Here is a 25,314-nt window from a genome sequence, read left to right as displayed (position 1 = left end):
TTTTGTTGTACAAACACTAATGCTTACACTTGGATTGCATAATTCCAGTATGTGTCACTGAAATCCCTCACTAATGTGAAAAGACTGTATCAGCAGCTACAGATAGGCTCTGTGATTACACTGGCAAGACAGGTGGGAATAGGCTCAATTGTGGCTCGTGCTAAAGGACAATGCTGCTGCATATCAACCATGTCTCCGTTGCTGTGGCATTATAATTACTTTAGTTTAAATAACAACTGTGTATTGTTTCCTGCTTCTCCGATTTGTTGCTATTCCCGTGTAGTTCAGAATCATCTCTCAAGAAAAATAAATAAAGACTTTAAATAATAAAAGAATAGTAGTCTATATACAGTTCATTTCTCACTGAAAGTGCTGTGTCTTATACATGTGTCTTTCTACCACTTCTCAAACCTAGAAGAAGAAATGCAGGCATTCTCCCCAGTCTGGAGGATTTGCTCTTCTACACAGTTGCAGAAGGTCAAGAGAAGATTCCTGCTCATAAATTTCTCACAGTAAGTCCTTCAGATTCAGTTCAGCTCGGTGGTTTATGCTAATTTCAGAGCATTAATAAAGTCTATTAACACCCATCTTAATGTTTACATACCACTGAACTACAGAAACAAGAAATTACATTAGGTTTCTTTTTGTTTTTAATTGTTACCCATACATAGTTTCTATTCAGAGTTCTTCCTAAAAATTCTTTCAGTTTATTTGTATTGATATACAGTTATATTTATTCTTATTCTTATTTTCTATTTTAGGCACTTAAGGCCACAGGGCTTCGCACTGGAGATCCGCGGCTGAAGGAGTGCATGGAAACCCTCAAAGAAACTCTAAAGAACACATCAGATGGCGTAACGCTGGACAGGCACCTATTCAAGAGGTAAGTCGTATCGTTTCTCGTCTTGTTTGGGTGTTCTATCGCCATCATATACACCTACCATGGTGTCACTCTTTATCACATTTCCCAAGTAAATGTGCTCACTTCATCTTAAAATGTATAATGCAGTTTGATGACTATATTTTTTTATGAGCAAATTCAAACATACTTAAATGTATAAATTTGTATATTGCATGAATGCAAAAAAAAAAAAAAATATCCATCAAACAGCATTTGGGCAGCAAAACCGTTTATGTGTGACTTGTGCATTTTCAGTGCCAGAAACTATAAATGAGATTCTTTAATGTTTAAAATGCACCGGATGCCACCTATGGTGACATAAGTATTATTGGTGGCTTGCTTATGAATTAGGTTTAAACTAGTAAAATCTGAAGTTTCGAATACTGTAATGGGATTGTAGTATTCCTCTTTTTCATAAGACAACATCAAAAATAATTACCCTTCTACGTCTAAAGTAAAAATTTAAAGGGCAGGCTAGACAGATTGAAAACATTAGTGTATTTCATACTGGGATCATGCTAGAAGCTGCTACTGATACTTACTCAAAGAAAGCTCTGGACTGTAGTAAATGGGAAATCCCCCCCATCCTTCCTTTCTTCAAAACACAAGTAGAAGTCAATAGATTTTTGACTGCAGGAAGTTAAGCTCTAAGTATTTATCTCCAGTTCTTCTGTTTTGGTACTACTTTTGAAAGAATATTGTTCGATGAGTAGCAGATTAAGGCTTAGAGAGAAGTTTGTTTTGGGGGTTGTTTCTGTGACTGACAGTGATATCTGTTCAAATTTTGATTTCTTTGCTAAAATTAAAACTTTTTTTCTCTCGTAAACTAAAATCCGATCATTGACACGTCCCTGAAACCCTTTGATGATGTCACAGACACTGTGTCTATAGTTTCCTGTAGGTAGTGGCGTGAAAATTATCATTCATCACTATATAGATTCATGCTGGATCACACTATGTGGATAGAAAAAGCAGATGATCAGTATGTTATGATGAAGCTTCTTCATCAGCCATCTCTATTAACATTCACAGAAGTTTGTCAGACTTAAGAGTTGCAATCTTGGTTGACAAACTTTTCCTGTAACTGCATGCAGTCACAATACTTTAGCATGCTATTTGTGGTTTGTTCATCAGGTGTGTCCAGAGCAACATTGTCCTGCTCACTCAGGCCTTCCGAAAGAAGTTCGTCATCCCAGACTTCCAGTCCTTCACCTCCCATATTGATGAGCTGTATGAGAATGCCAAAAATCTCTCTGGAGGACAGGTGTGTCCTTAGATCCATCATTCTTTTTTTTTTTTTTTTTTTTTCCTCCCAGTGCATCATAATTATCATTTAACCCATACAGATTCATTACCATCAGTCTGACATTCTGGTTTCTTTCTGCATTCAGCTATTATCAAAGGTGTAGATCAGTCTTTGATTACTTATCCAGAATGGAAACCAGCAGCACTCTGATCTGATTGAAAAGCTCCAATCCTGAAGGAAAAATCCACCCTAGAACATGTTAAAAGTATCATATTAATGTTCCCAGTAGCAGTGAGCTGGGTGCCACTTTCTCATATTGGTGCAGGATTCTCTTTTGCAGCAGCTCTCTGTTGTGTGAGTTATGTCATTTTAGGTGCTAGCTACAAAAATGTTTAGACACTTAAAAAGAGAGAGCAGCAAAATCATGAAAAAAGAAATCTAATGGCAATGACTCCCAGATTATATGAACCTCCCACAGTGAAACTCCTGCTCTCATCTGAAAAGCATCTAGCAACTCCATGTGCACTGGAGGCGGTACATGGCAGTTTACACCCTCCTGAGGCCAAGCAAAGAGTTTGTAGTCCCAATACAATAGACCCTTTTCTCAGCAGACATTTTGACTTGTGAAATCAGGACAAGCACAGATGGGATTTATAACATTAATGATGGCTGCAGTCAATTTAGGTGAGTCAGTTCCAGGGCCCTGGTACTGTGCATTCACTGACACAGCTTACTGGGACACTTTGTAGAATGGAGCCATTGTAAATGCTTGTATTTACTCCTGTGCTTTCTCTGCTTTGATAGGTCAAAATGTCTGCCATTTAAAGGCTGTATTAGCAAATAAATACACTGAGCATACATCCACACTAAGCCGACTGGTTTAGAAAACAGAGTTTGCAGTATGAGTGCAAATGAACGACATCTTCACCACTGATTTGGTTGTTTTATGTCAGAAGAAAATGAATAATATCATTGGACTCCTCTGGTCAGCAAACAACTCAACTTTGTATTGAAAAAAAGGACACTTTGTCCTGAATTGGCTCCTTTTGATATGGTATATAAGGGTGGGTTTTTTCCTTTCTGATCCTCAGATGAAGATTTGATTTCTGTCAGTCTTGTTATTGTGTATTGTAATGCATTAGCTTTCTACTGAAAAATGAGCCTCAGAGGTGTAAGGTGAACCACTGCTGCGTCGACACTCTTTCAACTATCTCACCTCTCTTTCAGGTTGCAGATTACATTCCTCAGCTTGCCAAATTCAGTCCTGACCTGTGGGCCGTCTCTCTCTGCACAGTTGACGGACAGAGGTGAGACATTCATGAGTGGGGCCAAATATTGAAGAGATACCATGATTTTTTTAGATTTATTTATTTTTTTTAATTTTTGCATTTACTTTTAATGTTTGTTTGATGCTTCTCCTTGTAGCAGTAAAAAGGCATCTCCTTGCTATGAGTATTCCTCTGTGAAATCAGAGTCTTGCTGGGTTTCTGTTAAATAATTACCAAATGGCGTCTATATTCAGCGTAATTAACACTTCCTTTGTAAAGCTTACGATGTCCAATATATGTGCTGATTCAACTTTATAGTTTAATTGATTGCAGGACAAGATATATATATATACATGTAATGTACAGGTGTTCGGTTTCCTTAGTAAATAACCCTGTATTTCCCAGTAAAGACAAAACTAGTACAAGGAGGCACTTATCCCAAGTGAAGTGTAATGATGTCAACCGCTGTTTGGATCCGCCTGTTCTCTGATAGGTAGCTGTAAAATTCCATAGGTGTGTAAGTGTGTTATGTTCATGTAACAGAGGAAGTCATAAAGATAACATTGGTACTGAACAGATCGTGTAGTTCTGTTATCAGGATGTAACACTGTCACTGAAGTTCATGGTTTTCCCTGAGTACTCTTTCATTCTTCTTTGGATTAGCAATGACAATCTTCTTAATAAGTGTTTATTTTTTTCTTGCGTCCTCCATTTTGTGCTCTGTTCTACGTCATCATTCTGAATGTTTTGTTTATAATCACTGGCATCACAGCTGCTTTGCCCGCTTAGATAACTTGTTATCTTTTGTCTTTTGTAGACACACAGTAGGAGATACCAAGGTCCCTTTCTGTCTGCAGTCTTGTGTCAAGCCTCTAAAGTATGCCGTTGCTGTCCATGACCATGGCACAGAGTACGTGCACAGTTTCATTGGAAAGGAGCCCAGTGGCCTGCGCTTTAATAAGCTCTTCCTGAATGATGATGGTGAGACTCTGAAAGAGTTTTCTCTTTCTTCTTTACTTCTTCCTTATGAAGAATTTATCAGCTCATACAAACTATTTTTCCTCCTCCAAGTGTTGCAGTGGAGACCTGATGATGTAACTTTGATAATGGAGTGTGTCCAATGTGGTGTCAACATAGGGCTTTGGTAGTGTTTAGGAAGTAAGTGTTTCCGATTTTTGCAGAATAACATTGTTAGTATTTAAACAGACATGGGTGGGATTGACTTCTAGTGACAACCTACAATATCTCCTTCTGATTTAATGTTTCGGTGCTATTTTTGTTGGGATCTTTTTTGTAAACAAGTTTCTTTTTTAAGTCTGAATCATAGAAGAATGATTTGCATGCTGCTTCTACAGTTTTTCCCCCCGAAATTTTTCTGCATTTTCCCATATATGTAGACTGCAGCTTTCTCGCTACATCATTCCCCCACGTCCCAAATGACACTAGGTGGGGCAGTCTGTCACTAGCAACCCAGATAGTTACTCATCATTGCTCATCGACGGTCTAGCTTTAGCATCAGGGAGAGAAAGGGGGAGAACTGCGACTGGGCTGCCAAGTGAATGAGTCAGATGCTGGCATTAGAAGAATTTTTGGAAACTTTTTTTTTTTTTTTTTTTTTTCCCTTTTTTTTTCCCTTTTTTTTCCCCCCTAACAGCATGGTTGGGTTAAAACTGCCCATGTGAGTGACTACCAAGCACATGAATTATGCTGTATAAGAAATTGGATAACATATTCATATATTTATGGGACTTTTTGATATGAAGAAAAATCTCACAATTATCAGAGTCAAAGTTGTGGTTGGTTTGTCAGAGGAAATGCCACAATCCCCAGATTGGTAGTTAAACTGCAGCCATCTTGTCATCACATCCTGTGTGGGAGCTCTGCTTTTGCGTTGCATAGCCCTGTGGCTGCCCTGGCGATCACATACCAGTGAGGAGGTATAGGTGATGTAAGGGCTGTACTTGAACTCCTTCAGAAATGAGAGGAAGGAAGGCTTCCTCTCTCATCATCACATCTGCCCAGTGTTGCGAACAGGAAGAGGAAGTAAGCTCCTCTCAGGGTTAGTTATGGAAATAGAAAGCAGCTGCTATGTCTTGGTGTAACTCTTCCAGTACGGGGATATGTCAGAAGTCACATAAAGTCAACAGCTGACAAATGATTAACAGGATCACAAGACTTTGCTATATCCTAATTTTCACATTAAAAACTTTTGACCCAGTTCCCTTCAGTGAACCCAGATAACGAACCACCCCCACACCTCAAGACACATTTGAAACATGATATTCCTGCATGGCTAGAAAAACCAAAGTAGTTTTTCTTTTTGTTGAAATGCATTTTTCTGAGCAAGATTTGTAATATAGCCACTGTTTTGAGTGTTAGTACTGGATGTAGGTACAAAGCTCAGTTTACTTCATACAACATACAAGAGATACAGATATCATTATGCATTTATTTTATGCAATATCTTGAGTCAGTGTGTGCTCTACATGTATGCGATTATTATTGTTTGATCTGTCTATAGACAGAGCTCTCATGCTTCAAGAAACATGACTAAACATTTACACTTTGATCCTCTACAGAGTGTTAACTGAGTCCTTGTTGTTTTGCAGATAAGCCCCATAACCCCATGGTGAATGCTGGCGCTATTGTTTGTACTTCACTGATAAAGGTAAAAGCAATAGCACTTTTTTTCCTTCATGTTTGTTTTTAATGTCCAGTGTGTGTGTGTGTGTGTGTGTGTGTGTGTGTGTCATTTCCACTGAATCCTTAGCTAGAAAAATTCCTTGTACGGTGGGTATCACTGAGCTGTGTTATCGAGTAGATAAAATGAAGGTTAACATAAATATTGGTAGAAGATAAGACTAATTAACCTACTTTTGTTTGAACACAATGAAACCCACTCAAGAAGACTCACAATAATGTTGATTTTTTTTTTTTTTTTTTTCAGATTTAACACCCTGTCTAAATCATTGTCAGAAATCTTTGTAGTTATTATTTTGTGGTATTGTTACTGATTCAGTAGACTACAGACTTCTGAATGTGTCTAGATATTTATGACTCTTGACTCCACTTGAATTATTTCTAGGTCACTGCCTTAGTCCACTGCCACGTGTCTTGTTGTGGTGATTAAGATTTTTGCTAATCCTTCCTGAAGAGTACTTAGCTGCCCCAGCACACACACCGTTATTGTCCACGCTGAAAATAACCTGGACAGAGAGCTATTCAAATGCAGCTGCACACAGACTAGAAACAGCCTGGTCATTAAAATAGATAGGGAGTCAACTAATACTTCACCTGACACATCCACTCTATCTTGTCACCAGAGTTTGGTATCACCCTATTTGAGTTTCTTTTAGGTAAGTCAGTGTGAAAGCAGAATGACAGTAGAGTTGGCCTCCCTAGTCACTAAAATTAATTGCCAATCATCCATTAAATCAAACAAGCTGCAGCTGCACAGCTTCACTCAAAACAAAGGAAACATTAAACCTGGCCCTAAATGCCAGCTTTGATATGCCGGCATAGTTTTCACATTGGCAGTGTTAGATTTGTAAGCTCTTCGCAGTTGTTGATGATCAGTCTCAGGTCAAAATTTTAATACTCTACTCCTCTCTAGCATCAGCAGTGAATGATTAGCACTCACACTCACAAAAGAGCTGTCTATAAATGCCTTTACTGTTCGCCAGCTCTGTTTCTCACGGCTGCAAGACTGTATTGCAAATTTTGGTTTTCAATATCTTAAAATTAGCTTCTTCCTACTTATTTACTTACTTATTAAATTTTGAATTTGACACGTTTTATGTTAATTGCTACAAAATTGTCCCATTCAAGGACTGGTATTTGACTTTTTCTGGAGATGACCTTTGTTATGACCAGCTTTTGTCCCAAGCACTTAGACTTTGAACTGAACTGTATGACTAATGATAAGCTTCCCTGTTGCATTCTCATTGATCTTGTAATTAACAATGTGTTAACAAAGCTTGAAGGTGTGATTATTAGTTTTTATTTGACTTGGGAGTAAGCAATCTAGGGAGGGAAAATCTTCAGAGTCATTAAACTGTTGAAGGTTCTAAAATCCATCCCCTCTGTATGTATTAAGAAGCATGCTGAAGCACGGGGCCTGTGTGATCTTGATTTTGATCTCTTGTACTTAAAAGGAGTAGGCAACAGATTAGCTCTGTTACAAGTCTCAGGGTCTGGGACCTGTGTTTTCAGTGTCCTCATGTTGTTGAAATCCCATTTTCTTTTTCAAAATTTATTTTTTTCACCTGTGCTTCTTGTGCATTATCACCTTGCAAACACAAGCCTATTTAACTTACGTAAGTTTACTTTCCCTGATATTCTTGACCAGATAGTTTCTGTTGACAGGGAAATCATTCAGACACATTTGCACTTATCTGCAAATTGTTGCATTATGCGATCAAAGATTGTGCTATTGTTGTACCATGACAGCAAATCTATATGCCATCACCTGGACTAGAGTCTAGTCACCGCAGTGCAGAAAGCCGATTCCAATTATGGTCAATTTAAACAGTGGAGCAAGTGGTTGTACTCTCTAAATCCCATTAAGGGCCCAGATGTATAAATTGTGCTTTTGTTGTGCATTTAAAACAAAGATGACAACACAGTTGTAACAGAAAGCCATTTTACAATGGCATGTTTCTGAAGTCAGTTCCACAAAATTTAATTTTTAAGCAAAACCAAGGTTAATAAATAATCCATTGAAGGACCATTAACTGTGTAAAGACATTTTTAGTTTTAGCATTTAGTTTTTTACGAAAATTATATCAATTGCATTCCACTCAGGGCCTAACAGGAAGAAGCTAAATGCATCGTGTCAAGAAGCCATTCTGATCTTTGCAGGCATTCAGACACTCAAACAGTTTTGATTGATCTGCCTAATTCTCCCTCAGAAGGAAAGTGTGTAAGCATTTTTACTAAAATGTTGAACTATTCCTTAAACATTGCCGGCAGTGGTGTGAGCAGATCAAAACTGGGCTAAGATGAAGCAGAAGAACATCCACTGTACTTTTTAAATCATATTTTTCAGGAAGTGTTATCGTTCTATTCTCAAATACCCGATAATATAGTGAGGTCCTCCAGTCTTATAATAGCTGTACTCCTATGCTTGCAGTGGTCAAGTAAAACGGGTTGCCCAACAGTTATCTTATTGATTTATGAAACAGACCATACAAATTGCAGTGTCTGGAGAATTGTATTTACAGGTTATTCTTCCATCACACAGCTAACCTATTGAAACTATCTACTAAGCTGCATAAATCACACAAAGACCAGAGATGATCACCTTACATTTGTTGAGACGATAATGTGTGTCTGTGTCAACATCCGCCCACCATTGTCATCAGTGTGTCAATGTGTTGTTTTTGTTTGTCTTAACTGAAACGCAAATGTCTAGCTATTGGTCAGGTTGCCCAGTTAGATTTGATCTCGGTGGGAAAACTATGGGACGGTTGCCCCAAATTGTTGTTACATGGTGCTTGAAGGCTACATGTTGTTGCTGTTTTTGTATGTTGTTGCATATTTTCCAGACTTAGGAACTGTGGGAAATAATGACTGCTGCTGCAGGTCAAATGACGTTGGTAATTTTTTCTTCCTTTTCCATATCTATCTCCTCGCACTCTCCCAATCCCCTGATCCTCCCTCTTCTCTCTTTCTCCTCCAATCAGCTCTCTAGAAACCCCATTTAGTGACTCTTTAACACCTCCATCAGTGTCACTTATTTTTTCTTCTGCACAGTAAAGTGTAGAACTTGCAATGTTCGTCAGTCACACATGAAGCATTAGCCTGTTTAGATGTAAAGTTAAAACCATCCAAAACATAAACAACTCAGTATTTTGAATTCTTGTCAAATGATATAGCACTTTAAATGTGCATGTGTATCCATTTTTCTTTTGCTGTGTTTTCTTTGTGGGAATAGGCAGCATCATCTAGCATCTAGCTGACTTGATAAATGTACACTGAGCTACAAGCTATGAATTTTATTCTCAAAGGAAGACTATTCTTCCCTCTTTTCCCTCCCTCCCCATTGTTTTGGCTGACAGGCTCTTTGCACAAATGACTCGTGTTGACTTACAGTAGATACACATCCTCAAACACATACACACGCACACCTGCATTATATTATGGTAACCCGTAATACAAACCAGCCTGAATATGCCCACATTTTTGTGCAGTCATACTTTATATAGAAACATACACATTTAGGGCTGTTACAGATTTCTTTTTTTTTTTTTTTTGGAAAATTGTGTATTTTAGTTTCCCCTCTTTAAATATGAAATAATACAGAAACCGATATATCGGTGAGATGGCATAGTGAGATGTAATGCAGAGACATGTTTTTCTTTAATTGGCTAAACTGGTAATGCACATGTCTACTAAATCTCCCTTTAACTCCAAAAGACTTCCCTCTCTGTAACCTATTTGCAAGCCAATCTTATTACTATTTTGTACTTGTATGATGTTTGGCAAAGCTCATGTGATTTTATTTGTGATAAAATCTATTCACATCTTCTAATTCTGTAGTTTTAATTTGTCAGCAGTAGTATTATCATTTTAGCATTACCTTTATGATGCTGTGTTTGTCCTCTGCAACATAAAGAGCTAACTGCATGTTCTTTTGTTCTGCCCTCAGCAAGGTGCAAGCAATGCAGAAAAATTTGACTATGTAAGTATAAGAAGTCAGACGTGGGTCAAACATTGAATTCAAATGTACTCAGAGTAAACTAGTGATGAATATAAATATATTCTTTTACTGACTATAGTCCTTTTTTCTCTTTACACTGTTCCCTTTCGGGTTTAAGTTAATTAGTTGGGCCCCAGTCCCAAATTATACACAAATTCTAAGCAGGTTTAGAGTATGTTCACACTGGAAAATTGCCAAAACAAAGTATACGCAAAACCAGTGGCGTGCCGTCAGGACAAGCAAGATAAGAAGTGCTTGACAATCTAAAGCTAAAAATAGAAATCAATTAGAATGATACCGAATGGAAGCAAGGTGGGGTGGGGTGGGGTATAGTTGGTTCTTCGGCTCTGCTTGCCTATCTCTAAAAGTCTCCGCACGCCACTGCTCAACACAGTCAACGTGCAGAGTAAACACTTAGTTTTGGAATGTGCTGTTGATGGACACTATTTTCCCACAGTGCAATGCACAATCTCATACCATGAACTCCTGTTAATCATGTTGTCATTCTTAACTCTCCCACCTCTTTCCCTCCAGGTCATGAGCTTTCTCAAAAAGATGGCAGGAAATGAGTATGTGGGTTTCAGCAACGCCACGTAAGTCCCTCTAAATCATGACTTCAGTTTTCAGAAGTTTTTTTCACTCACCAGAGGACCACACAGAGAAGAGCAGAAACGTTCTGCACTGCTCTGAGTGGGTTGAAACTTTGAAAGATGTTGTACATCTGCCCACACCCCATCAGTCATTTCACAGCAGGTATTTTAATTAGCTTTTAATTAATGCACTCAAAAAAAACAAACTTGCTACAGTGCTGGATTAAAAACTAAATCAGAAACCTCAATCTGTGACTGCTGCAGGACGAAAACAGCATAGACAACAGTGACTGGTCAACACATCTCTCACATGGCTTGTCATGAATGAATCCAGTCCAAGCTGATGTGTTCCCACTGCCAACACTTGTAAGCTGTCCAAATGTGAAATTAAAGGCCATGCACACTCACACAAGTGTTGTCAGTTACTCCAGCTGGAATTACATGATGTCAAAGTAGTTAAAGTAGTTTTCTAGTAATTAAAATGAAAATGATAAATGAAGAGTTGTGAAAGGTTAGGAAAGTATTTTAAGTGGTAAACTTTCTCAGTTCAACTGGTATTAGCAAACTGTGTATGACCTAAGTACCCATACAGCAGGAGTTTTTTTCTCTGAGCCGTAATTTGCATGATTTATGATGACGCCGCATGCTAACAATGTCTCTGGAAAAAGACCAAATGCTGGGGCTCATGTTGCGGTTTCATCACATGATGGCACAAGAGCTCGGGCTGTACACATGAGGGGTGGGGTGATGGAATTCCTTCACTCAAGTGCAAAAACACACACACACTCACAGTGCAAATGTTTCCTTCCACTATGTAATGGGAGTGCTCTGCTCTTTGTGACAGATTCCAGTCGGAGCGTGAGTCAGGAGACAGGAACTTTGCCATCGGCTACTACCTTAAAGAAAAAAAGGTTTGACCTTGGATGAGTCATACTTCATTGCTGACTTTGTTGACTTTGCTTTCTCTCCATGTGTTTCTCCACCCTAAAAGAAAGCCCTAAAAAGCCAGAGAGCAAAACAAAATATAGCAATGGCTAAAACAAGATAACAGAAGAAAAATAAACAAAAATATAAATAGGTAAATAAATAAAAATGGAGGTTAAGTTACAGGTCCAGTTTATCTGCTTCTATATTCTCTAAGAAGGTTAAGAATGGTTGCCAGGCAGCATAAAATTTCTCAGTTTCTCCCTTGTAAGAGAACCTAGTTTTTTCTAACTGAATGTAGTGCATGGCTCCCTTAACCCAGTGTCCAAATACTGGTGGCAGTGGCTCCCTCCACTTACATAGAAACATTCTCCTAGGTAGGAGAGTAAAGAGGACTATCACATTGGCCTGAGACCCATTCAAGTGAACATTGCTTTGGGACTACACCAAAAAGTGTAATGAATGGAGATGGTTCAAGTGATGTTTTACATATTTTTGATAATGTATTAAAAATTGATTTCCAAAAATGATGGCATTTTGGACATGTCCAAAACATATGTTGGAGGGTAGCTGGTTACTGTTTGCATCAGTCAAATGTGGGCTCAAGATCTGTTCTAATCTTACACAAACCACTTTAGACTAAAGTACAATTTTGAACTGAACTGAGCTGCTGCATGTGTTTTGCCAAAGCTCCTCTGAAATTTGTCCATTTATACCTTCCTCCCATTTATTTTAAATGATTTTGTCAAAATGTATGTGTTTGGCAGCTCATAGATGATACCTATGGTCTGTTTTGTATCTGGTTTACATTTAAGGATGGGGTCCAAAACGGATGGGGAAGGACACAGGCAGTGAAGCTCCTGAGCTGTAGATACCTATAAAAATGTGCTCAAGGAATATGACTTTTATGCCCCAGCTGTTCAAAAGAACCAAAATTGTTGTCATTATAATGATCATACAATAAGCTGATTCCACATTTGCTAAAAGCCTCATCCATAATTGATGGAGTAAACATACAATGTCTGTCAGGTGGTGCTACAAGAGATAAAGCATTAGGTGCAAAATTACACCTAAACTGAAGCTATATTTGGACCAAAAGCAAAATGTTGAAGGTATTTAAGGTATTGCTTAATGTGGGCTGTACCTTTGGTAATTTTTCTAAAATTTTAATCAGCTTTGATGTATTTTTTAAATTACGTTTCTGTGTGGTGTGCATAATCTTTATTTGTTATTTTTTTAAATTAAATTTTAACATGAGTCTTCATGTTGGAAAACATAAATTTACTACTGTTGAACTTTTTACATGGCAGTTAGTTGTTTAGTTCTGTTTTAAAGTTGTTAGGAGAAGTAAGTTATTTCCAAAGGCCCCATCAGTAATTTTATTCACCACATAAATTAGAAATATTCACCTATATAATTGGGGAGATTGAATTTTAAAAGAAAAATATGCATTTTTGTGCTCCTCAACTCAATATAATTTCTCTTTAGTTTACATTTACCTGTAATGGAATAAGCTGGATTCCAATAAACTTTTAATAGGCGTACTTATTTTTCACCAAAGCAGAGGTTTCTTAACAATAAAAAATATAGTTATCTCTTCCTTATCTAGAGATGTAACATGGGAATGTAGTTGATGAATGTTCATTTGTTCATCTATGTGCTCTGTGTTTTAAACTGTTTTGTATCTCTGCAGTGTTTCCCAGAGGGGACAGACATGACATCTGTATTGGACTTCTACTTTCAAGTGAGTGTAGCAGCTATTTTTTTTTTTCTTTTTTTTTTTTTTTCTTTCTTTCAGTTTTCAACTCATTATTTTTAATGGTAGAATATCACTTTCCTGCTTTGTCGCTGCTCATCTTCCAATTTCTGAATTTATCCCTATGTGATGGAGATTTCTGCTTCTCTACCAATATTAGCCACATGTCCCTTTCTTTTCTCCCTCTGTTTTTCTGACATCTTTAATTCCATGATATGGTACAAATGGCTTCTTTGCCATATATGGGTGCCAAATGAAAGGAAAACCCAACATGTGTTAGTAAGGTGCTGTTCCACCATGAGCGGCCAGAAGAGCTAAAATGCCTCTTGTCATAGTTTCTCCAAGTCTCTGAAACTCCACAGGACGGATGAACACCATTCTTCTGCAACTTTAGATCTTGGTCAGACATTGGCATTCTCTTTTTTTGTCTTCCTTTTAAAGTGAGCATACAAATAACCAGTGTGAGAGAAGCAAAGATAATAAAGGAAAAAAAAAAAAACATTAGCAAGAAAACACAATTAGGAGAATGACAGCATGAATGTGCCCACCCATCCCACTCTGGGCAACTGTAATCACTAAAAAAAGGTCTTGCAATTGATACAGCAGTATGTTAAATTATATATACCAACACATACATACATACATACATACATACATACATACATATATATATATATATATATATATATATATATATATATATATATATATATGTATGTGTGTATGTGTGTGTGTGTGTATGTATGTGTGTGTATGTATGTGTGTGTATGTATGTATATATATATATGTATATATATGTATGTATGTGTGTGTGTGTGTGTGTGTGTGTGTGTGTATTTTTTTGCTTCAAAATATATTGTACATCTTATGTACATTTTAACAAATGACAGAGGTAGTGAACACCCTTTTACTTAATATTCCCCCATTTGGTGTTTTGATGAAGGTTGTTAGAATCTCATAATGTAGACATTCAGATGTATTTAGATCTGGTGACTCTGAAATCCATAATTCACATAATTTTCATCAGACCATTCAGTGAGCCCTTGTGCTCTGTATGGAAGCTGCAGTTTTATTTAATTTGTCGCTTTTTGTCACCTCTACCACCCCTGTGCCGTCATTTTCACCTTGCTTATGTCAAACTTGACTTTCTCATTTCTGCTTTCTCGTTCCCCCACCACCATGATTCCATTTGCTGTGACATGTAACATGCTGTGCTGAAAATTGTGATAGAGAAATGATACAAATTGTCCTTTGTGTGAACCCCTAGCTATGTTCCATTGAGGTGACCTGTGAGAGCGCCAGTGTCATGGCAGCCACACTAGCTAACGGTGGTATCTGCCCAATCAGCGGCGAGCGCGTGCTGAGCCCCGAGGCAGTGAGGAACACCCTGAGTCTGATGCACTCCTGTGGCATGTACGACTTCTCAGGACAGTTTGCCTTCCATGTAAGTAGAAGACACTTTTTCACAAGATGGCAAGAACTAGTCTAGTAGGGACAGATTTTTTAGTGGGAAAGACTCAAAGCCGTCAAGTGAACAACAAAATATTTTTGTTCCTGGAGAGTCACTTGCCATTACACTCACAAGACAGGACACTAATAGGCCTGAGATGGCTTTTTATGTATTAACCTTTGTATTTTCCCACTTGTCAACATGCACAGTAACTTCATGTGAATCAGAAAATACATTGCGGGATATCATGAACTTCTGCATGTGTTACACCCTGTAGGTGAGGCTCTTTGATGACAGGTGGAATGACGCAGCTTTTATTACTGCTTTGATTTCCATGTTTTTGTAGTTAAAGAACTGTTAAAGAACAGAGACAGAGACATTTCTTTAATTCCAATTTAAAGGTACAGTCTAATTTAGTAACTCATTAGTTTTAAATTAACCCAAACACTATTAGTACAGGAGAACATTATAAAGACTTTATACACAAATTTAGCAATAGATTTACAAATAGCTGGTCCTGGTCCTCTACATCCTAGTTGGTTAGTATTTGCAGTTGGCATAAAACTGAAATGATCTCATGCCAAAATCAAATGGGGCCAGCTGTCAAACCCAGAGCTTCTACTGAGGATTGTCCCGTTGCACGTAACATTGTTTGCCTCTGTTATGAACTAGAGTGACCTGAGCTTAGGCTGTACACCCCACTCAAACGTAATAAACATTACAATGAACAGTAGAATTGTTTTGTAAATGTACCTCCAATAAGTCTGACACTTTGACCGATATTGAAATAATCCAGGACTGATAAAAGTCTTGATACGAGCATATACTGTATGCCTCCACAGTACTGTGGGTGCATGATGTGCTCTTATCAAGAGAAAGAACACCCAGGCCCCCTCATATCGTAGCTATCATGTCACATTGTCTGTCTGAGCTGAGGTGTTCATAGTGACAAGATGGCTTCTTATAACGGAAAAGTCTTGATGGCGGAGAAGCGCCGAGAGATTGAGCAATGGGTGAACACATCCTCTGCATTTCAGTTTATCATGATAAATCAGATATGGAGCAGTTCAATTTGACAGCAAAAAGTGAGAGTATACAGTTTTCACTCATTTTAGTCTATTCTGTTTGAGTTAATAAGAGTTGGGTTTTGGAAAAAAATGTCCACGTCGTAATTGATGTGAAGTAAAGCAGTGGTAGAAATAGTGAACTCTTTTCTGAAATACTTTTTGTGCAGAAACATTTCCTTTTTGCCTTTATTTTAACTGAGCAACAAACAAAAGAATGCTCATTGAAACAAAAATCTAAATAATTCATTTACCTTCATTTTGTAAGGATTCTTCAGTATAGTGTCACAGGCAAAACAGGGGGACATTCCTAAAAAATGCTGGTAAGAATCAGATTGCTCTAACTGATTATTGAAGTTGTGTTGACTCGGTCTTTGCTGACTTTTCATTTTCAACCTTGTGTTGTTACTATGCTGATACTGCAGCTACACACAGCTGATCTTCTGTTATGTAACTCGTCCGTTTTCCCCGTTGTAGGTCGGTCTGCCAGCCAAGTCTGGAGTAGCAGGGGGGATCCTGCTGGTTGTTCCCAATGTGATGGGTATTATGTGCTGGTCGCCTCCACTAGACAAGCTGGGCAACTCAGTCAGGGGAATACAGTTCTGCACGGTGCGTAATGTCCAGAAAACCGAAGAGCAGATCACTGTATCCTGCAGGTTTTGTTTTTAACACACCAGAGCTAAAATAAGATTCCAGTAGCATGACAGTGTTTTATTAGAGCTGAAATGTTTAGTTTGATCCATGTTGCAGTTTTACATCAAGAATGCATTACTATATGCCAAACGGTCGTCTCGGACTGATTGCATTTCACTCAGTGCATGAGAGTGCCTCAGATACACACCTACACTCACACACATGCACACATATCAGCGTTTAACAAGATCCTACAAAAATATCTGCTATGTCTAGATGTACAGTACTTAAAAGCCCCGTGAGAAGTTAGGCTTCGAGAATATAAATTGAATGTACTTTCATAGTAGTGAATAGTTATCAATGAAAACCAGCATATTGGGTGTATCTGAACCAGTCCTTCAAAATAAAGGCCTACTTTACTGGTACAGGCGTTACTGATGTAAATAAATTTACTTTAGTAAATATGAATAACTTTTTCAGTTATACTTTTTGCATTTTTATACTTTTCATTTGATGTTTATGTGGCTTCAACGAAATGAGCGTTTGTACACAAACAGTTACAAAAACAAAAATACCGCATGGAAAAACGGTTACCAGTGACTGGAGATTACGCAAAAGTGTCCTTGAGTTGTCCTGGCTGACATACTTTTAGAGCGACTGAATCTGTTTTAACAAGAAAGTGATGCTTGACTAACGATTACCTGGAGAGCAAGTCCAGATAGTTTTCAGTAAACACTGCATGACAGGGTGCAAGAATCCACCTCTGCCTTTAATCAGATTACTTTTTTCTTTTTTAAAAGAAACACGCTCATGTGCTTTTTAAAATGTATTTACGACTGAAATCATTGGCTTTTCAGTTTTCAATCATTAGAAAGAAATGTCAACTTTAATAATGTAGAGTAAATTAAAGTACTTGCCTTTCTGATGCATCTATCGAACTTTTCATTCCAGGATCTCGTGGAGCTTTTCAACTTCCACAACTATGACAACCTGAGACACTTTGCCAAGAAACACGATCCTCGCAGAGAAGGAGGGGATCAGCGGGTAAGGATGCACAACACCTTGTTGTGAGAGGGGGAAAAATGACGCACCCACGTTTCTCATCAGATACCCTAATCAGCACTCCTTCTCCAAGAATGAGGGTGACGCTGAGGTTACTGCTGAACACATATTTAGCTCCATAACTGAACACACTGTGCAGTACACCTGAAGTGAAAAAACACATCATAAGAGCAAAACAGGGCAATCCTTTTCCCATTTTCTCCTCAGTCTCTGTTTGCACAGCCTCTTTTTGAATTCTTGTGTAGATGTTTTTAGGCATATTCATACTGAACGTTTCTCTTTAGTTGGGTCCCTTTCTTTAAAATGGCCGGATATTGTTCACTTTGCTGCATTTGCTTAGGCAATAGATATAATAAGCTAAATTACCTAAATTTGTTATAACAAAAACTGATTATTTATACCTCACACTATGTTGAACTTCTTTGGTGCATCAGCTAACCTTGACAAAAGTGTGACAAAAATACATGGAAGCCCATGCTGATGAAAACTGGTTTTGGCTCTGGTTTTTCAAAACACGTTAGAGCAAACCACATACACACTACACATACAAACCCACAGAAGGAGTGAGACTAATTTGTTATTCGTGTCAATTGAAACAGCAACACTCCTTTGGACCCATGGATTACGAGAGCCTCCAACAAGAGCTAGCTCTGAAAGCCCCTCTTTGGAAAAAGGTGTCTCCAACTGAGTCGCACCAGGACAGCTCCACCACTGTAGTCTATAGGATGGACAATGTCAGCGAATGAAACTAAAAAAATAAAAAAAAGGACACCCACTTGTCCCCCACCTCACCCAATCTCTCTCCCCACCTCTCGCAGCAACACCAACATCTTTCCTTGCCCTTGAATATCCTTGAATATTTATATATAAATGATGTAGAGGATTATTTATTGCTTGTGAAGCAGTTACTGTGTGGACGGACTGGGAAGCCTCTTTTGTTTGTATTTGTGAAGGAAAAATGGGATGAGTTACTGCTTGTTTATTTTATGCTGAATTCCAAATGAACTCGTAGCCTCCACCTGCTCGTTGCCTTAGTGTGTGTGTAGGATCTGATGTACAGTGTACAGGTTGTGATCTTGTTTCATCCAACCCCCTTTATTGCAATGTTTTTTGGTTTTGTTTTTTTTTTGGGTTTTGTTTTTTTTTGGGTTTTGTTTTTTTTTGGGGGGGGGGGGGTTTCCATTTTGACAGAATCTTATTTAAAATGCAGGGTTGATTTTGAAATGCTATTTAAAAAAAAAAAAAAAAAGTAAAGACAAAAAGACTGTGTATGAGTGTGTTTGCATGTGTGGAGCTTCGGTGCAGCCAGCCTTTAGACTATTTTCTTTTAATGAATGCTTACTGTAGCTCACACTGAGGCCCAAGACTCTAGTAACTAGCACGTAAATACAGATGCTGATGTACTGTAGTAGATGATCAATATGGCTGTATGACGATACGTGTTATTGGATTACTAATGGAAAGTTTTCGGTCTAAGGACAATATTGTTAACATATCAGTTAGCTGTGAATGCATGGGCTTCAGCTAAGTTTTTCATTTATAAAAAATGAGCTCTGAATTCTGAAGGGATTTTAATAATGTAGGTTTTTTGCTTTTTCCAAAGCGTACGTGCTGGAGTTTGAAAGAAAAAAATCAACACAAAAATGAAAGCTTTATTTGAGTCACTATCACAATAGTGCAAAGTTTCTCAACCTTCTGAAAGAAATTTTCCTTGCCAGCAGATGTCTGCATTAGAATAAATGCAGACCATTAAGATAAGTGGGAATTCCAAATTAAAGTCCATTGATATGCAAAAAGGTTTGCAATTTTTACCAATAATTTGTATATGCTGGAATTATTTTTAGTAGTAAACATTCAGTTGAATTTTTTTTTAAATATAGCATCATTTGCGTCTCTCTCCACATCTTTATTAATGGAATACAAAGTAGACATTAACTTGTCAACTGTCAAGGTGCTGGAGTTTTGAGAACTTGGGGACCTAAAAACACAGTCAAGGTTGAGAAACAGCTATTGTGCATTGTGCTGACCTAAAGAGACATGGCATGTTGAAAATAGAAACTGCAGTAAAACGGGACTTCAACTTGATCTTAAGTCAGTATTTCTGCAGGACCACAGTTGGTGCTGATTTTTCTGACAATGCGGTTGTTTATACAACACAAGTAAATAAAGGTTTGCTCAACCAACACATTCAGGAGAGAGTTGAAATGACTAAAACCACAGGCTGTTGTTGAGGCTTGTTGTTGAGAATTGCTTGACTTGACTGTCCCCTTTTACCTGCCAGCGCTCTCAGGAGCAGCCAACTCGGTGGACTGGCTGCAGCATTCTGAGCTGCTGTTGAGTTGGGATGGGGGAAAAAGTGTGTGCGTGGCTGGTTGTGCCATGTTTGCCTATGGCTTGCGAGTGTACTTAGTATTAAATCGACTGAGGGGAGTTGTGGTTTGTGTTGGTTCCAATCTCCAATTATAGCTGTAACAGCCCTGCAGTCACCTGCAGGATGTATCCAGGCTTCATTCCAAAACACTCACTGCATGTTTACACTGCACACAAAGATATGCTCGTGTTGAAACAAGATGCCTTAGTCTGGAAAGTAGGCTGCTTTCTACAGAAACAGCAAACAATGATCCCCACCTATCGCTCCAGCAACCTCCATCTCCTATGCGCGACCATGAAGGATAGGCAGCATAGCTAATTGGGCTGATGTGTCTAATGGTTTATATATACTTGGATCAGATTTAAAATCAGGAAAACAGTTGTATATACATCTAACTCTACATTTTAGGCCAAGTGTAAGATCAAATCTTCATTAAAGAGAAAATGGGTCGTATGTGCAAATCAGGATTTGCATAACCCAACAGAGTTAAAACGTTCCCTTTTTCCAGCCAAGCAAAGTTTTGGGAGCTTTAATCTAGTTTGGGAATACTCCCCTTTTTTCCTTGAAGCCCCTGACAACGTTTCAATTTTCATATTTTATGCGTTTATCTTTATCATGAGATATTCCTGGCTATAAATAAGCAAGAATTAAAGTTTTGAAAAAAAATTCTTAGTTGTTAAGAGTGAAGTGAAACTAGTCCAACTTTGGCAGAAAACTTTGTGGTAATGTAGGACTCACAGTAAGAAGCTGATTTAGAAAAGAGGTTTTCAGGGCCTTTTACCTGATTTACAGAGCGTTATATGTAACATTTAAGAACTTTGGCTTCTTTTGTTAAATGATAAAAGAAGACCATGTTTATATATCTCAAAGTAAGGTATCGTGAAAGTGTAGGCACAGAAACTAATGTATCATACTGGCAAATTACAACCCATACCCAGCTCTAGCAGCAGAGGAAGCTTAATTTATTCACTTTTCGTCTTGCAACAGTTATTTTGGAAAGTAGGGCTTTAGATGGGGAAAAAACTTGGAACTGCAATATCAAATGGATGGTATCAGATTGTATTAGAAGCATCAAGTCCACTGATCCAGAAGAGTTTATCTGTACACTCAAAAAGTGTGTTTTGAGTGTCAGTATGCAAACACACAACATTTATCCAGTATTTTATTTAAAGTTCTCAAAGTGTTACTCTTCAAGTAAGGTTGTATATTAATAAAACTTCTTTCCATAGGCATAATTTACTGAACTTCTGAATGTACATAGTGACAGATGTATATAGCTTTTAGGTATATGTGTGTACATGAGTGATGATCCTCAACAGCGGACCAGAATGTGTGTTGAATTAACACTTCAGACGTTCCAAATTTGTGATATTATCTCCTCCAGGAAATAGAAATACTTGCACATGCATGTCATGTCAGCAGTTGCCTTAGATGCCACTCTATTGTGACTGTACTTGGGGGGATGTTTTATCTGTTTGTTATTCAGTCAATGTTGAAACTGTATAACTGGCGTGTGGTGTTTGTCCGTGGGTTGACTTGAGCTCCAAGTGATAGCTGCCGGAGCAAATAATGCCCCATTATTAATCTGTCATGTTGTGAGATCTCTTATTTTATTTTGTCATGGACTTCTGTTATCGTTTTTTCTGTTTTCAAGTTTCTGCTCTTTATTGTGTGGAGGTGCAAAGTATTCAAAAGCCTCTGTCCTACTCCTACACTGTTTTCTACAGTATGCAATAAGTCAAGTTGGGACTATTGGCTACTTTAAATGATTTTATCCATGCATCTTGTTGCTTTCTGTGGACTCTAGAAAGTACTAAAAGGGATATTAGTTTGACAGTGGCCATTAAAGTGGCTATTAAAGTTATAATCCTTAAGATTTTGATCATTCTCTATTTGATATAATTTGTGACTTGCATTTATTCTGCTATAGCCAGAATGCTGATTCCTTGGCCATGTAGAGAGAGAACTGGGTTACTTTTCAGCTTTTTAAATGTATGCATGACAGAAGACTGCAGACAGGAAAAGTAACAGCAGAACAGCCAGATAAAAGGAGAGATCATTAACATGGAGGGGATGTGTCCTCGTATTTAAAAAAGATAAATTAATAAATAAGTAAAACTGAAATTAATACAAAGCAACTTCCAGACGTTTTAATAAGTTGATTTTGACTGTTGAACATTGGACTCTATAAAATTCACACTTTTGTGCCTGTCTGCCTGCCCTCTCACAGCTCCGACACAGATACACATACCCAAAAAAAAAGACTAGGTCAAAACCTAGTATATGGGTGAACCGCCCTTTATCTGTTTGCTTCTCTCCTACTCTCTGTGCTCACACATACAGTAATTCAATCCAGCTGAATTCCCAATAAAGTTGTTCTCATTTACTTTTTCCTGATTCTGTTGTCAGACAATGAAACAAGTATGAAATAGTGACTGAAACACTGCCCACTGAGACTACATGTTAACCAGCAGTCAATTCCAAGCCATTTCCAAGCTGCTGCTCTACACTGCTGAAATCCTGATTTTAGAACCGCAACATCGTCTGACACAAACACCACACACATGAGTTAAAGACAATGGCTGCGCTGTGATTTCAGCTATATTTACTCTTAAAATGATCACTCAGAGACTCAGAGAGAAAGTTAGAAGCTTATTCACGTGTAGTGTCAGCTGCCGTGTGGTCAAATGAATGAGACGCATAGAGTTGTGCCTGCGGAAGGGAAAGCCAGACCTTGCACTCATGGGACAATACTGGCGACTTTTCTGCAGAAGGTAGCGGAGGTTTGTCAAAAAGTCGCTACATTTGTCTCTAGGTGCTTTTGTGAGGAAAAGTCAGTAAATGGGTGTGAAAAGTTGGTAAATCTAGCAACAAAGGCGCTAAGAGGGCGATACTGCCTGTAAACGACCCCTGATGGTGCATTACAAAGTGTTTGCACCAATTCATTTCGAAAGAGCAACGACCCATGGTGTAACTTCATACCTTAGTCACGTGGCATTCAGCTGACCAATGGTGCAACTCTATCACTCAGTCAGTCAGCCAGTCAGTCATGGACATTCACGTTTATAGGGCTGGCCCAGCTGTTGTGGTCCAGCCAAAAAGTCATGAAGCAGCATCTTCTGCCCGCCTTCCAATACCGACCTGCTACATGTATGCACAGCTTTCCAGTAACCAGATTACTACAGAGCATGTAAACCTGCGTAACCTGGATTCTCTAAGGAACCATGTTATGAAGTGCATGTAAATGCACCGACTGAGAGTGGCGGCCTTGGCCATTCCCCTGCTTGATCAGATGATATGCAAAGGCACAAGGATTTAATTTGAAGAAATTTGGAAGACAAGAACTAGCACATGTATCCATTGCATATAATGTGTGCTCATGTGCATATGTTACATCATGATGTTATTCAGCATTTTGAAGAGGTAACATACTTGTGTCAGTACAAGTATAGTTACATATATATATATATATATATATATATATATATATATATATATATATATATATATATATATATCTGAATGTTAGGAATGGAACTCCCAGACCATTACAATATTCTTTGCATTTCCACCAGTAACAACAGGTGTCACCGAATCAAGCAGAACAATATCTTAAGGATTACAACTTTAAATGCACAAATGAACCATGATGTGCTCAGATGCAGCACACTAGTGGACTGCCAGAAACAGTGATGTAGTGATCTTTATCATTTTCTTCATATTCATAAAGTCAGCTTTGTTATGGTTTAGTTATTTTTCCATTAAATTAGTCATGGCAGCAAATACTGGCCACAGTATATGGGATCAACTCAGTTTTCCTTCAGCTGTGATTGGTAGATCTCTTTTCAGTATCTCATCTCAGGCCTAGTCTCAACCTCGGCTGTCTTTGTTTCCTGACCTCTGTTTTTTGGGCCAGTCAGAAATGTGAGTGAAGGGAACGAGTCTCATTTATAACAGTGTGCATGTCTTTATTTCTTTGCTGCTACAGGGTCATTTCCCCCTCACTGGCACAAAACCTAAAACACAGTGCCTGCATGTCTACAAGCACTGGACCAGACCAGTGCTGACATGAGATTGGCATGACCTTAATCCAGTCAATCAGCACTGATTATTTGATCTGTTCCACTTTGCTTTGGTAAATCGGAATGACAAACAAGCCCGGCGTTACTTTGCAAGAGGGTCAATGAGCTGTATTACTTGAAGTTTGTAATCAGTAGCTCTTTTCTTATTTCTCAAAGTCTCATTATCAATCTGCAAACAAACTCATGACAGAAGGGCCTTTGAATGCAGTTATGAGTATTTCCATTGAAATCCATTGATTTTCATGGCTCATTTCATGTATGTAACATTCACTGTGTTCTTTTTCCTCTGTGAATTCTCATTCTCCCTCTTGCATGCATATTTTTGTATGATTCGATATATGTCTTTCCAATCCCATGTAATCTGCTTTAAGTTCATTTGATGTCTTTATTCATGTTGATTTTTGTCGTGGACATAAATTTTTATCCCTTGTGACTTGGAAATTGCATATAAATTTAAAACCTATCACTACCATTGCAAATTGGTGACCCTGGAATTGTAAGGTTCTCTAATGTCTTGGTCAGATATTAGATATTTATTTGTGTGTAGTTTTTAAATAAACTTTATATACCAAAGATTTATTGTTGAGATAGAAAAAATTAAGTCTAGAATAGGTGTTACATGGGAAACATTAAAAAAAAAATTAATAAATATCAAAAAGAGAAATTCCCCAAACCTACAGTAGATGAAACCTTACAGTTCCAAGCTCCTGTATGATGAATGTCAAACATCTCTATGTTTTGATTTATTTTCTCTGTCCACATGGTTGAAATTCTGTAAGTAAAGTCTCCATACACATGAACTGTCCTGTCTGCTTGGAGGAGAAGACAGCACAAAGACATGAGCTTGTCTTCTTACACAATTCTGAGCGAATACTACTTTTGGCTGTGATTAACTTGCAGACATGACAGTGAAAGTGGTGTTAAGGTTTTTGTTGCCTTGATGTCCCTTGTATAAAATCTAAATAAAGCACTGTTATCTACCATCTCTTCCTCTGCGCCCACAACTGTTCTTGAACAACCACCATCACCTTTTCCTTGTTTAGAGATTCTCATTCAAGACTCATTCGATGCTCGTCTGTTGCCTAGATTGCCCCCCTCCTTCATTCCGGCAGTTGTATGGAAATTGAGTATTTGCAAGAATTTACCTGCTGTAAATACAGGATCCTTCTGTGAACTTTAAGCTCCTGAAAACTTGGCTTCATGTCATATTTACTTATATACATACAGTATATGTAACATTGAATATTCAAGAGTAAGTAAGCAACAA

General features: G+C 38.0%; 1 protein-coding gene across 4 annotated transcripts in view; it reads left to right on the top strand.

Moving 5' to 3' along the window:
- Positions 1–25,314, top strand: part of glsb (glutaminase b) — a 38,553-nt gene that overhangs the window by 6,191 nt on the left and 7,048 nt on the right. For 2 of the 4 annotated variants that reach the window (XM_040148540.1, XM_040148542.1), the window contains exons 2-14: positions 416–512; positions 762–883; positions 2,036–2,165; positions 3,375–3,454; positions 4,233–4,396; positions 6,025–6,083; positions 10,065–10,097; positions 10,650–10,708; positions 11,550–11,616; positions 13,323–13,373; positions 14,653–14,829; positions 16,377–16,508; positions 17,484–17,576. In XM_040148540.1, the coding sequence (XP_040004474.1) occupies positions 416–512; positions 762–883; positions 2,036–2,165; positions 3,375–3,454; positions 4,233–4,396; positions 6,025–6,083; positions 10,065–10,097; positions 10,650–10,708; positions 11,550–11,616; positions 13,323–13,373; positions 14,653–14,829; positions 16,377–16,508; positions 17,484–17,576 (1,264 nt within the window). Of the gene's footprint in view, positions 1–415; positions 513–761; positions 884–2,035; positions 2,166–3,374; positions 3,455–4,232; positions 4,397–6,024; positions 6,084–8,968; positions 9,013–10,064; positions 10,098–10,649; positions 10,709–11,549; positions 11,617–13,322; positions 13,374–14,652; positions 14,830–16,376; positions 16,509–17,483; positions 17,577–18,193; positions 18,359–25,314 lie in introns of those variants that run through there. The other 2 variants (XM_040148541.1, XM_040148543.1) reach the window with 2 other exon arrangements.

Source organism: Xiphias gladius, chromosome 16 (genome assembly GCF_016859285.1).
Source record: "Xiphias gladius isolate SHS-SW01 ecotype Sanya breed wild chromosome 16, ASM1685928v1, whole genome shotgun sequence".
NCBI lineage: Eukaryota > Metazoa > Chordata > Actinopteri > Istiophoriformes > Xiphiidae > Xiphias > Xiphias gladius.
This window is presented reverse-complemented; position numbering and strand designations above follow the sequence as displayed.